The sequence below is a fragment of the Schistocerca cancellata genome, chromosome 7, assembly GCF_023864275.1.
Source record: "Schistocerca cancellata isolate TAMUIC-IGC-003103 chromosome 7, iqSchCanc2.1, whole genome shotgun sequence".
Taxonomy (NCBI): domain Eukaryota; kingdom Metazoa; phylum Arthropoda; class Insecta; order Orthoptera; family Acrididae; genus Schistocerca; species Schistocerca cancellata.
Window position 1 is genome coordinate 470,232,545 of NC_064632.1, and position 14,367 is coordinate 470,246,911.

The 14,367-nt window shown below is 45.7% G+C and overlaps 1 protein-coding gene across 1 annotated transcript in view; it reads right to left on the minus strand.

Moving 5' to 3' along the window:
* The window catches only part of LOC126092832 (aminoacylase-1-like), a 45,997-nt gene that overhangs the window by 22,435 nt on the left and 9,195 nt on the right, over positions 1-14,367 (minus strand). The window contains exon 2 of the mRNA XM_049908562.1: positions 4,812-4,981. Coding sequence (XP_049764519.1) covers positions 4,812-4,981 — 170 coding nt within the window. The remainder of the gene's footprint in view (positions 1-4,811; positions 4,982-14,367) is intronic.

Genomic DNA, 14,367 nt, shown 5'->3' on the forward strand with positions numbered 1-14,367 from the left:
ATTAGGTTTCTTTCAGAGCATGCTGATGCAAAGCTGACGCACAGAATTAACTGAGATTCCAGAGATCTCTATACTACCTGGATTTGGATCTCTCATCTCATGTGTTTTGGAGCACGAAACTTTGGCGTGCCCCCACAATCTTGTATATTTGCGTTGTCCTCCACGTTATGGTTAGACTAAAAGATTTGCTCAGGTCTTTACGTGATAAGAAATGAAATACTTACTTCTGGCTGTGAACTTCATACTAGTATGCGATATAATAGGCCGATGTCGGAGCAGATCGAAAAAGGAGTTTCATTTAGCGTTCTCGTGACATTTTGTGGCAGCCAAGTTCCGATTAGGGAGGAAATGAAATACAAGCATGTTTGGCCGGAACGTTCAGGCGGCTGGAGTTCGACTTACAGAGCGTGTAGAGATCGCTGTGAGATCAGGATTAAATATCACTGTTGGTTGTCGAAGCGATGGAAAAACAATTACATCTGGTGTAGACTTTCGAAAAGAATTTTCAAGTGTTTGTTGTTGTCAGCAGCAAATATATTTACCAGGAACCTCGTGAAACTAGGCTACATTAGAACAATATGTTTATTTACTACCTGTTTCGGTGAATGACCAACTTATGGTACGAAAGACGGGTCAATACAAGCCACGCGTCCGCGTTTTACACGTCTCAGTGCTGTATGATATACGCTGAGCTGACAAATATCAGCCGGCAGCTGTGGCCGAGCGGTTCTGGGCGCTTCAGTCTGGAACCGCGCTGCTGCTACGGTCGCAGGTTCGATCCTGCCTCGGGCATGGATGTGTGTGATGTCCTTAGGTTAGTTAGGTTTAAATAGTTCTAAATCTAGGGGACTGATGACCTCAGATTTCAAGTCCCATAGTGCTTATAGCCATTTGAACCATTTGACAAATGCCAGAGGGTACGTCCTATGGCAGTGTCGGGTTCCTTTCTGCCTGTGTAGTGCAGCAACTCGTCGTGACATGGGGTTAACGAGTCGTTGGAAGTCCCCTACAGAAATCTACATCTACATCTACATCCATACTCCGCAAGCCACCTGACGGTGTGTGGCGGAGGGTACCTTGAGTACCTCTATCGGTTCTCCCTTCTATTCCTGTCTCGTATTGTTCGTGGAAAGAAGGATTGTCGGTATGCCTCTGTGTGGGCTCTAATCCCTCTGATTTTATCCTCATGGTCTCTTCGGGAGATATACGTAGGAGGGAGCAATATACTGCTTGACTCTTCGGTGAAGGTATGTTCTCGAAACTTTAACAAAAGCCCGTACCGAGCTACTGAGCGTCTCTCCTGCAGAGTCTTCCACTGGAGTTTATCTATCATCTCCGTAACGCTTTCGCGATTACTAAATGATCCTGTAACGAAGCGCGCTGCTCTCCGTTGGATCTTCTCTATGTCTTGTATCAACCCTATCTGGTACGGATCCCACACTGCTGAGCAGTATTCAAGCAGTGGGCGAACAAGCGTACTGTAACCTACTTCCTTTGCTTTCGGATTGCATTTCCTTAGGATTCTTCCAACGAATCTCAGTCTGGCATCTGCTTTACCGACGATCAACATTATATGCTTATTCCATTTTAAATCACTGCTAATGCGTACTCCCAGATAATTTATGGTATTAACTGCTTCCAGTTGCTGACCTGCTATTTTGTAGCTAAATGATAAAGGATCTATCTTTCTGTGTATTCGCAGCACATTACACTTGTCTACATTGAGATTCAATTGCCATTCCCTGCACCATGCGTCAATTCGCTGCAGATCCTCCTGCATTTCAGTACAATTTTCCATTGTTACAACCTCTCGATACACCACAGCATCATCTCCAAAAAGCCTCAGTGAACTTCTGATGTCATCCACCAGGTCATTTATGTATATTGTGAATAGCAACGGTCCTATGACACTCCCCTGCGGCACACCTGAAATCACTCTTACTTCGGAAGACTTCTCTCCATTGAGAACGACATGCTGCGTCCTGTTATCTAGGAACTCCTCAATCCAATCACACAATTGGTCTCATAGTCCATATGCTCTTACTTTGTTCATTAAACGACTGTGGGGAACTGTATCGAACGCCTTGCGGAAGTCAAGAAACACGGCATCTACCTGTGAACCCGTGTCTATGGTCCTCTGAGTCTCGTGGACGAATAGCGCGAGCTGAGTTTCACATGACCGTCTTTTTCGAAACCCATGCTAATTTCTACAGAGTAGATTTCTAGTCTCCAGAAAATTCATTATACTCGAACACAATACGTGTTCCAAAATTCTACAACTGATCGACGTTAGAGATATAGGTCTATAGTTCTGGCAATACTGTGCCATGCTGCCCGCTACAGCCGTCCATACTGCGAAAGGGTTGCCAGTGCAGGATTGTGTGTACGAGGTGACCTCTCAATTAATTTCCATTAAGATTCATATCGGCGCTCAGTGTGACCGAATCATTCTCTCGAATTGTCGAGAATGTCCTTCAAGTCAATCGCGGACAACAGTGGACCGATGACACTGCGCAAAATCATTCATAAAAATTCCGCCGTTGTTTGGGAACGAGTGGCTGAAAACGGTCTCCAAGTAGGCGGACATAACCATCTCCGGCCAGTGATATGTTCAGTTGGACCACAGGACCCGGTCCATTCCATCATGTAAACACAGCCCACACCATTATGGTGCCACCACCGTACTGCACAATGCCTTGTTGACAACTTGGGTCCATGGCTCCGTGGAGTCAACGTAAAACTTGAATCCTACCTTCAGCTCTTACGAACTGAAATCGGGACACATCTGATCAGGCCATGCTTTTAGAGTCCCCTAGGATCCAACCGATACGGTCATGACTACAGGATAGAAGCAGCAGGCGATGTATTGATGTTAGAAAAGGCACCCTCGTTTGTCGCCTGCTGCCACAGCCCATTAACACAGAATTTCACCGCACTTTCCTGAAGATACGTTTGTTGTACATCCTATATTAATTTCTGCGGTTACTTCACGCATCGTGGCCGGTGTGTCGGCATTCACAACTCTACGCTAAGGCTGCCACTGTCGGTCGTTAAGTGAAGGCTGTCAACCACCGCATTGTACGCAGTGTGAGGTTATGGCTGAAATTTCGTATTTTCGTCATTCTCGCTCTGAATATTGAATTCCGTAACGGTTTCCGAAATGGAATGCCTCATGTGTCTAGCTCCAACTGCCACTCGGCGTTCATAGTCTATGAATTCTGATCATGCGGCCGTTATCAGGTCAGACATCTTTTGACATGAGTCACCTGAGTACAAAGGACAATGCATTGTCCTTTTATACTGTTGTGACTTGGCAAGAGAGCCAAGCCACTATGATTGGTAGCCGAAAGGCACGCGTATAAGCTCACGCAGCCTGGCGTGAGGTCTGGAACAGTTAAAGGGATTGAGGCTGGCAAATAAAATACGTAGCTGATGGAATACTTAAGTTTTATCCATAATTGGTGAACATCGGTCTGACGGTACATTCATCACGAGATAAATAGCAAATGATAATGGCGCCTTGCTAGGTCGTAGCAAATGACGTAGCTGAACGCTATGCTACTATTGTCTCGGCAAATGAGAGCGTAATTTGTCAGTGAACCATCGCTAGCAAAGTCGGCTGTACAACTGGGGCGAGTGCTAGGAAGTGTCTCTAGACCTGCCGTGTGGCGGCGCTCGGTCTGCAATCACTGACAGTGGCGACACGCGGGTCCGTCTTATACTAACGGACCGCGGCCGATTTAAAGGCTACCACCTAGCAAGTGTGGTGTCTGGCGGTGACACCACATATACCGTGTGTACTTTCTATACTGCCGCCTTCTGTGTATGTGCATTTCGCTATCCTACGACATTTTTGACCTCAATGTGTATCCAGTTTTCTGTGTGTGTGCATGATGAAGATTGGAGATGTGGGAAATTATTGTCTTCCATGTTATTATTCATAAACTTGACAGTTACTGTGGTGTCACCACCAGACACCGCACTTGCTAGGTGGTAGCCTTTAAATCGGCAGCGGTCCGTTAGTATACGTCGGACCCGCGTGTCGCCACTGTCAGTGATTGCAGACCGAGCGCCGCCACATGGCAGGTCTAGTCTAGAGAGACTACCTAGCACTCGCCCCAGTTGTACAGCCGACTTTGCTAGCGATGGTTGACTGTCTACATACGCTCTCATTTGCAGAGGCGTCAGTTTGGCATAGCCTTCAGCTACGTAAATTGCTACGACCTAGCAAGGCGCCATATTCTTCAAGAATGTATTCTGAACAGATAATATTGTGAATCGTGTACCGTCAAGAGCGACGTTCATCATTAATGGATTAAAGTTAAGTATTAAACAAACTACGTCCACTTTCTGAATTCTAATTCCTTGTCATGTTCCAGACCACATGTCAGTATAGTTCTTCCCTCCTCACTCCAGCCTGCGTGAGCTAAAAGGCGTGCATTTCGGTCTCTAGTTGTAACAAGGTGTTGGCTCTTCTGCCAACACAACAGTTAATGCGATTTTATGGTTCAGAATGACTGGCATGTGACCTGAAGTGACCTATTTTTCACACCAGATGATGGTCGTTGATCGTAATCGGTAGTAAAAAAAAATATACTGTTCTGATGCAGCCTAGTCTCATGGGGTTCCTGAAAAGAATGTTTCCTTCATCACCTTATTCTGCCACCGTGAATTGGAAAAGTAAATGCGTCCGAGAAGTACGGGTTTCATCGCATATTGCAGTGATCAACAATCACTCTCGGTTTCAGTAAGCGCTCGGTTGTTGGTCACAGGCCCAGCGTGTCAACAGCGTAGAGTTGAGCTTCACTCACCTTGCTGGCGGGCACCACGTCCATGTGCGAGTTGAGCATCACCGCAGGCAGCTGGGGGTCCGTTCCGTCCCATTTCATCACTATCACCGGCTTCCCGCGCACGAACTCGTGAACGAAGAATTCCAGGTCTGTGGATTCCGCCTGAGTCCGGAAGAAGGACACACACGATGCTGCAACAAATAAAAAAAAAGGGCGTATTCAGCCAGAAGGTGAGATAACCCAACAGTATAATAAATGTGGTGCGATCTGCGTCCACTAAGTGATGAAAACTGAATATTACATGCGAGTGATTTGCAACGTCATTCGCTGACTAGCGGTTATTTTCATTACCTATGATAGATTTGGAATGGTAGATTCCACTTTTGTAGTAAATGTGAATATCGTATGACACCGATAACTGCGCTATCCCACAGAGTTAATTCGGGCGCCTGCTGCCATTTGCCTCTCTCTCGGTTTCTTCGGCCGACACTTGTTTGATGATTTTTCTTACGTTTTGCCAGCATGAGAGGCAAGCATTGTCAAAGTTCCACTCTCCATTGCTGGTGATGGACTGTCCACCACCATCAGTGGAGGGTGAAGCTTTGGCAGCGCCAGCCACGCGTGCTGACGAAACGTTAGAAAAATCGTCAACCAGCTGGCCGAATAAATCGAGACAGAAGCCAACAGGCAGTTTGTCAACAAGTGGCCAGGAAAGCCTAAACAATTTTGTATTACTCTTCCGCTCACACCGGCCTCTTTCCTTCCTGTTTTTTCAGTGTGTACGTGAGTGGAACGGATGCATGTAAAGAGTAATAGTAGGGTTGTGTTGCACACTGATGACAGGGAAGGGAGAGGGGGAAACCTGGTGCCGGAAAATATATTTTCTGTTTTAGTCATCCGTCTTCTGAATGGTTTGGTGCGGCCCGCCATACATTCTTTTCCTGCGCCAACCTCTTCATTTCAGAGTACCAGTTGCACCCGACGTCCTGAATTATTTTCTGTGTGTATTCCAGTCTCTGTTTTCCTCTACAGTTCTCAACCTCTGCAGGTCCCACTAATACAACATAAATTATTTCTGATGTCTTAGTAGATGTCCTATTATCCTGTCCCTTCTTCTTGGCAGTATTTTCCATATATTCCTGTCCTTGCCAATTCTCCGAAGAGCCTCATTCCCTACCTTATCAGTCTACCTAATTTTCAACATTATTTTGTAGCACCACATCTCATATACTTCAATTGTTTTCTTTTCCGGTAGGCCGAGCGGTTCTAGGCGCTTCAGTCTGGAACCGCGTGACCGCTACGGCTGCAGGTATGAATCCTGCCTCGGGCATGGATGTGTGTGATGTCCTTAGGTTAGTTAGGTTTAAGTAGTTCTAAGTTCTAGGGGACTGATGACCTCCGTTGTTAAGTCCCATAGTGCTCATAGCCATTTAGATTTTCTCTTCCGGTTTTCGCACTGTCCATGTTTCACTAAAATGCCATGCCGTGTTCTAAACGTACATTCTCAAAAATTTCCTCCTCAAATGAAGCCCTATATTTGGTACCAGTAGTTTTTCTTGCCCAGGATTTCCCCTTTTTGCCAATGCTTGTCTGCCTTTTATGTCCTCCTTCCTCCGTCCGTCATGGGTTATTTATCAGCCTAGGTAGCAGAATTCCTTAAGGTATCTCCTTCGTTATCACCAATACTGATGTTAAATTACTATTGGTTTTTGTATCTGCTATTTCTCATTACTTTCGTTATTGTTGAAATTGTTAAGCTCCTCGTCGACCTCTTTACTTTCGTCTTTCTTCGGTTTATTCTCAACCTGTATTCTGTACTGATTAGATTGTTCACTCAGTTCGCTAGAGCCTGTAATTCTTATTCATTTACAATGAGGACAGCAGTGTCATCAGCGAATATTGCCACTGATATCCTTTCACCTTGAATTTTAACTCTACTCTTGAACCTTTCTTTTATTTCCGTCATTGCTTCATCGATGTATAGATTGATCAGTAGGGGTGAAAGACTACATTCCTGTCTTACACCGTTTTTAATTGGAGCACTTTCTTGGTCTTCCACAGTTATTGTTCCCTCTTGCCTCTTGTACATATTGCATACTGCCCATCTTTCCCTGCAGCTAACCCCTATTTTTGTTAGAATCTCGAAGATCTTGCCCTGCTTCCCATTTGTCGAGCGCTTTTTCCAGGTCGACAAATCCTACGAATGTGTTTTGATTTTTCTTTGTTCAAAAAATGTATGTGAAATCTTATGGGATTTAACTGCTAAGGTCATCAGCCCCTAAGCTTACACACTACTTAACCTAAATTATCCTAAGCACAAACACACATCCATGCCCGAGGGAGGACTCGAACCTCCGCCAGGACCAGCCGCACAGGCCATGACTGCAGCGCCTCAGACAGATCGGCTAATCCCTCGCGGCGGTTTTTCTTTGGCCTTGCTTCCACTATCAACGGCAACGTCAGAGTTGCCTTTCTGGCGCACTCTGCATACTATTCGGGTTAGCAACGTGGATGCAAGAGCTGATAGAAAACTGTGCGATAATTCTCTCACATTGAATAATAATCTCGAATACCGCCGAAGGAGCCGTTGAGTTAAACGTACCCATCCGACAGCCAGTTACAGTCCCCGGACCCCGGACTCGCACACGCTCAGTGAACATTCGCGCGCCGGAGATCATCGCCATCAGTGTTTCGTGTGTGTGCCTTCGTTTGTGTTTAGTGTTGTTCGCCGTCACGCCACCACCGTTCACGTGCCGTCGCCATCATCCATGTTATGTGCACCGTGTCGCCTAGTATTAGTGATGTTTCTCGTCCAGCGTGAACGGCTCCATGTTTTTTGCGATTTTTAGTGTCTCCATTTTTTGCCCACCGTTTTGATTGTCTTCTTTGTGCCACCTTTATGTACTACTTGTTGTCAAACTCAAGGCTGAAGAGCGGCGTATTGTGCTGCTGACAGCCCGCCTTTGTATAAAGTGTTTAAAATCACAATAAAGAAAAAAGAAAGCCAGTTACAGTCAACAGTGTCACATGCATTCACATCATGAGGTAGTGCAGAGAGGTTTGGAGCTGAATCCAGATCACTGACACGGAGAGTGGTGATGAGGACCATACGCATTACCTCTCCTCCTCTTGATGGCGAAGCACTGGTAGTGAAAATTTTCCAGCGCTAGCATTCAAACCAGCGTACTACCCATGAGTTAGTGACGACGGCTAGGGAGACGTGTTATTTCAGCAATGCGAGGAACATAGGACTGAAATAATGGGCCTTAACGAAGAAATAATTTAGTGAACACAGTCTCCGTTTTTTTTTCGACTCGACAGTATGCTAAAAAGTAAAGCCACCGAATTCTTATGTGGAAACTTTTAAAGCTTTTTAAGTAAGATAAATATAATTAACATTCTACATGTTTAGTTTTTATGTTTACATTTTTATTTATCAACATGATCCTGACGATGAACACATTCCTCCCAAGGAGAGACGAGTTTGTTGATACCGTCACTATAGAACGTTTGACTTTGTTGACGGAGCCACAACGTCACCTCTGTTTGCATCGCTTCATTGCTACAAAAGCGAAATTCTCGAAGGTGGTCTTTAAGTTTTGGAAATAGAAGAATATCGGATGGGGCCAAGTCGGGACTGCATGGAGCATGATAGTAAACCGAGGGGTCAGTTCGTTGCAGATATCGAAGCGCTCGTGCGTGAACCGGCATTATCCATACTGAAGGAGAGAATACTCCATATGTGAACGAACTCTTCGCATTCTAAACTCGGTTACAGCACCGACATATGTACACTCCTGGAAATTGAAATAAGAACACCGTGAATTCATTGTCCCAGGAAGGGGAAACTTTATTGACACATTCCTGGGGTCAGATACATCACATGATCACACTGACAGAACCACAGCCACATAGACACAGGCAACAGAGCATGCACAATGTCGGCACTAGTACAATGTATATCCACCTTTCGCAGCAATGCAGGCTGCTATTCTCCCATGGAGACGATCGTAGAGATGCTGGATGTAGTCCTGTGGAACGGCTTGCCATGCCATTTCCACCTGGCGCCTCAGTTGGACAAGCGTTCGTGCTGGACGTGCAGACCGCGTGAGACGACGCTTCATCCAGTCCCAAACATGCTCGATGGGGGACAGATCTTGCTGGCAAGGGTAGTTGACTTACACCTTCTAGAGCACGTTGGGTGGCACGGGATACATGCGGACGTGCATTGTCCTGTTGGAACAGCAAGTTCCCTTGCCGGTCTAGGAATGGTAGAACGATGGGTTCGATGACGGTTTGGATGTACCGTGCACTATTCAGTGTCCCCTCGACGATCACCAGTGGTGTACGGCCAGTGTAGGAGATCGCTCCCCACACCATGATGCCGGGTGTTGGCCCTGTGTGCCTCGGTCGTATGCAGTCCTGATTGTGGCGCTCACCTGCACGGCGCCAAACACGCATACGACCATCATTGGCACCAAGGCAGAAGCGACTCTCATCGCTGAAGACGACACGTCTCCATTCGTCCCTCCATTCACGCCTGTCGCGACACCACTGGAGGCGGGCTGCACGATGTTGGGGCGTGAGCGGAAGACGGCCTAACGGAGTGCGGGACCGTAGCCCAGCTTCATGGAGACGGTTGCGAATGGTCCTCGCCGATACCCCAGGACCAACAGTGTCCCTAATTTGCTGGGAAGTGGCGGTGCGGTCCCCTACGGCACTGCGTAGGATCCTACGGTCTTGGCGTGCATCCGTGCGTCGCTGCGGTCCGGTCCCAGGTCGACGGGCACGTGCACCTTCCGACGACCACTGGCGACAACATCGATGTACTGTGGAGACCTCACGCCCCACGTGTTGAGCAATTCGGCGGTACGTCCACCCGGCCTCCCGCATGCCCACTATACGCCCTCGCTCAAAGTCCGTCAACTGCACATACGGTTCACGTCCACGCTGTCCCGGCATGCTACCAGTGTTAAAGACTGCGATGGAGCTCCGTATGCCACGGCAAACTGGCTGACACTGACGGCGGCGGTGCACAAATGCTGCGCAGCGAGCGCCATTCGACGGCCAACACCGCGGTTCCTGGTGTGTCCGCTGTGCCGTGCGTGTGATCATTGCTTGTACAGCCCTCTCGCAGTGTCCGGAGCAAGTATGGTGGGTCTGACACACCGGTGTCAATGTGTTCTTTTTTCCATTTCCAGGAGTGTATGTTACACAGTGCTGTGTAACCTCTTTAGCAGCAGGGGTGCTGCAAGTATATATAGACATGAAGAATAGAGATGTACAATGTTATTTAAAGAGCTTTAAGGGTTTTCTTATAAAACATTCGTAGGCATTACTTGTCAGCAGGCCTTCGTACTTCGTAATAAAATCGTTACGTTCAACAACAGTCTATAATTGTGTTGACGTTTAGTGACATCTGGATCGAAAATATTTTTTTTTCCTTTAATTTCTACTTTTATGGTCGTGCGGTAGCGTTCTCGCTTCCCACGCCCGGGTTCCCGGGTTCGATTCCCGGCGGGGTCAGGGATTTTCTCTGCCTCGTGATGGCTGGGTGTTGTGTGCTGTCCTTAGGGTAGTTAGGTTTAAGTAGTTCTAAGTTCTAGGGGACTTATGACCACAGCAGTTGAGTCCCATAGTGCTCAGAGCCATTTTTCTACTTTTACGATTTATCCCATTTGGACTTCTAACAATTTTATTGTGGCATTATTAATTATTATCTGGTTCCTTGGATAATTGAAATGAAACAAATAAAGAACAATTATGGTACACGCAACGATAGTCTAACATCAAAAGCAACGTGATCAGAGTGAACAACAGGCATGAAACGTCACGTAATATTTATTTGCGTCAGGTTGTCCTTGCTACGGAAGACAACAGGGCCGGGAATAAATATCAAGCATGAAACAATGCTTTGTTTAGTTAAATTCATGAATATTGGTGAATAAATCCAATAGAATGAACTGCGTAAAGTGGTTTTATCTCCAAGACTCACGGAAATCCAAGCAGCATTACAGAGCACGAGAAACGTGTACGTGTATTAATGCCAAAATTCACCATTGCAACACCAACATGTAACTAATACATCTGTAGCCCGCCCGGTTAGCCGGGTTGGGAAGGAGCGTCTGGTCCCTGGCTTGAATCCGCCCGGCAGACTTGTGTCGAGGTTCGGTGAGCCGGCCAGTCTGTGTACGGTTTTCAGGCGGTTTTCCATCTGCCTGGCTGGCTCCCCTTATTCCGCCTCAGCTACACTATGTCGGCGATTGCTGTGCAAACAAGTTCTCCACGTATCCACGTACGCGTACACCACCATTACTCTACCACACAAACATAGGGGTTCCACTGGTCTGGTGAGAGACGTTGCCTGGGAGGGAAGGTGCACTGGGGACTGAACCGCACAATCACCCTGAAGGAGTGGTTCGGTGTGGGGTGGCAAAGGTTTAAGTGGGCTGCGGCAGACGTCGTGGGGTTGTGGCCCACTGCAGCTGTTTTGGGGATGGAGCCTCTCCGTCATTTCTAGGCCGCCTGTTAACATACCATACAATAATATATCTGTATGCGTCTGTATGGCTTATCTTACCCTAAGATATTTATTTGCTGATCGAAAACCAAAAACTAAATATATTGCACAATGTGGTGTCACCGCCAGACACCACACTTGCTAGGTGGTAGCCTTTAAATCGGCCGCGGTCCGTTAGTATACGTCGGACCCGCGTGTCGCCATTGTCAGTGATTGCAGACCGAGCGCCGCCACACTGCAGGTCTAGAGACACTTCCTAGCACTCGCCCTAGTTGTACAGCCGACTTTGCTAGCGAAGCTACACTGACAAATACGCTCTCATTTGCCGAGACGATAGTTAGCATAGCCTTCAGCTACGTCATTTGCTACGACCTAGCAAGGCGCCATTACCAGTTTATATTGAGATTATATGATGTATCAACAAGAGCGATGTTCACCAATTATGGAATAAAGTTAAGTATTACTTCAACTACGTACTTTATTTGCTATATTAATAACATTGTAATGTTCCAGACCTCACGCCAGTCTGCGTGAGCTTAACGCGTGCCTTTCGGCATCCTCGGATAGTGACTTGCCTGTCTTGCCAAGTCACAACACACAATATCCCTAAAATGGGATAAAAATAAGGTAATTGCCACAGTCGACGGTAAAATGTAGGTACCGTCATTAACAAACTGGATGAGCCGGGTAAAAATTCGAAGGTAGGCAAGGGCATACCACCTCCATTCGATATACCCAATAATATTCTAATAAGGAATTAAGAGAAAGTCGCAAAACACAATGATTAAGAGCAGAAATGTCTTCTATGATGGTATACGATCGGTTAAAAACGCCCAGTGTTCTAAAAACAATAATACGGCATTTGATTTGTAAGACAGAGCTTTAAGAAATGGACATATTGTAATGATGCATCCATGAAAAATGTACTTCCAACATGATGGATGTCCGGCACATAGCTTGCGTGCGGTTGAAGCGGTATTCAATAGAATATTTCATGACAGGTAGATTGGTCGTCGAAGCACCATACCATGGCCTGCACTTTCACCGGATCTGAGGTCCCCGGATTTCTTTCTGTGGGGAAAGTTGAATTTTATTTGCTATCGTGATCCACCGACAACTCCTGACAACATGCGTCATCCCATTGTCAACGCATGTGTGAACATTACGGAAGGCGAACTATTCGCTCTTGAGAGGAATGTCGTTACACGTAGTGCCAAATGCATTGAGGTTGACGGACATCGTTTTGAGCATTTGTTGCATTAATGTGGTATTTACAGGTAATCACGCTGTAACAGCATGTGTTCTCAGAAATGATAAGTTCACAAAGGTACATTTATCACACTGCAACAACCGAAATAAAATGTTCAAACGTACCTACGTTCTGTATTTTAATTTAAAAAACCTACCTGTTGCCCACTGTTCGTCTAAAATTGTGAGTCATATGTTTGTGACTATTACAGCGCCATCTATCACAAAGCGAAAAAAGTGGTCCAACTAAAACATTCATAATTATTTACGTACTACACGAATACGTAATAACAAAAAACGCAGTTGATATCCGTTTGACCTATGGCAGCGCCATCTAGCGGGCCAACCATAGCGTCATCTGGTTTCCCCCTTCAAGCTAGACAAGTTTCGTTCTTTGTAGTTTTTTCATCTGACGCTTATTTCGTGAGATATTTGGCCCGGTCACGATCAATGGACCACCCTGTATACTGGGCACAGCCTGAATAACGTATTTGTGATATTTTAGTGCAACAGTCACAGATTAAGTTCGCTTTCAGTGTGTTTTTCTCTGTAAGTTAAAAGATAGCTATTTGAGCAGCATAATAATCTAATATCTGGATTTAATAACGGGCGCGAAAGTGATACTAAGACGGAAAGTCTAACAATAAAAAAGTCAGAAATTTTTTGAACTACATACATTTAAGATTAAGATAGAAAATGATTCAAGGCTGGAATTAGTCAATTGTTCGTTGTCTCCACTCCACATTTTAAATGTAATTCTTGGTGATTCTTGGACAGATATTCTAACTGATGTGTATCTGGTCGTTCTGTACTACGGAAACAATTGGGTCTGTATTTAGTATAGATACGCAAGAATATTTGTTTTTTTTCAGACCTATAAGATGTAATATATCAATGGAGGACACTTCCCAACTGCATTTTAAAGTCTTGAACCTCTAACAGTGTAGTATTTAAACAGCCAAAGTACCGCAGCTAGTATTCAAACGTAATACTATCTTAAACTGTTTAGAATAATATGATAAATACGAGACAGTGCAGGAGATTAAGGACTAGTCTGGATTTAAACAAAAAAATTACAAATGTATGAACAGTGTGTGAATTTAAAAGTAAACAGCTACAGCAAGGCCCATACAACTTCAAATTAAATTAAAGAACAGTGAACAACTGCCTGTCACACGTAACCAATGAGGTAGGTAGTATCAAACTGAATACTTGACAACTGGGTCCTGGAACCATGCTCAGCTTTTTAAAGTCTATTCTTCCAACTATTTTCCGTTAAACTAGAGCGCAAGGCCCTTTCTCACGGTATAGGTGTCACTATTATAAAAGTTACTTTTGTTAAACACCTTTATCGTCAAGTAATAGAGCCTAAGCATTTGTAATACACTCCTGGAAATTGAAATAAGAACACCGTGAATTCATTGTCCCAGGAAGGGGAAACTCTATTGACACATTCCTGGGGTCAGATACATCACATGATCACACTGACAGAACCACAGCCACATAGACACAGGCAACAGAGCATGCACAATGTCGGCACTAGTACAGTGTATATCCACCTTTCGCAGCAATGCAGGCTGCTATTCTCCCATGGAGACGATCGTAGAGATGCTGGATGTAGTCCTGTGGAACGGCTTGCCATGCCATTTCCACCTGACGCCTCAGTTGGACCAGCGTTCGTGCTGGACGTGCAGACCGCGTGAGACGACGCTTCATCCAGTCCCAAACATGCTCAATGGGGGACAGATCCGGAGATCTTGCTGGCCAGGCTAGTTGACTTACACCTTCTAGAGCACGTTGGGTGGCACG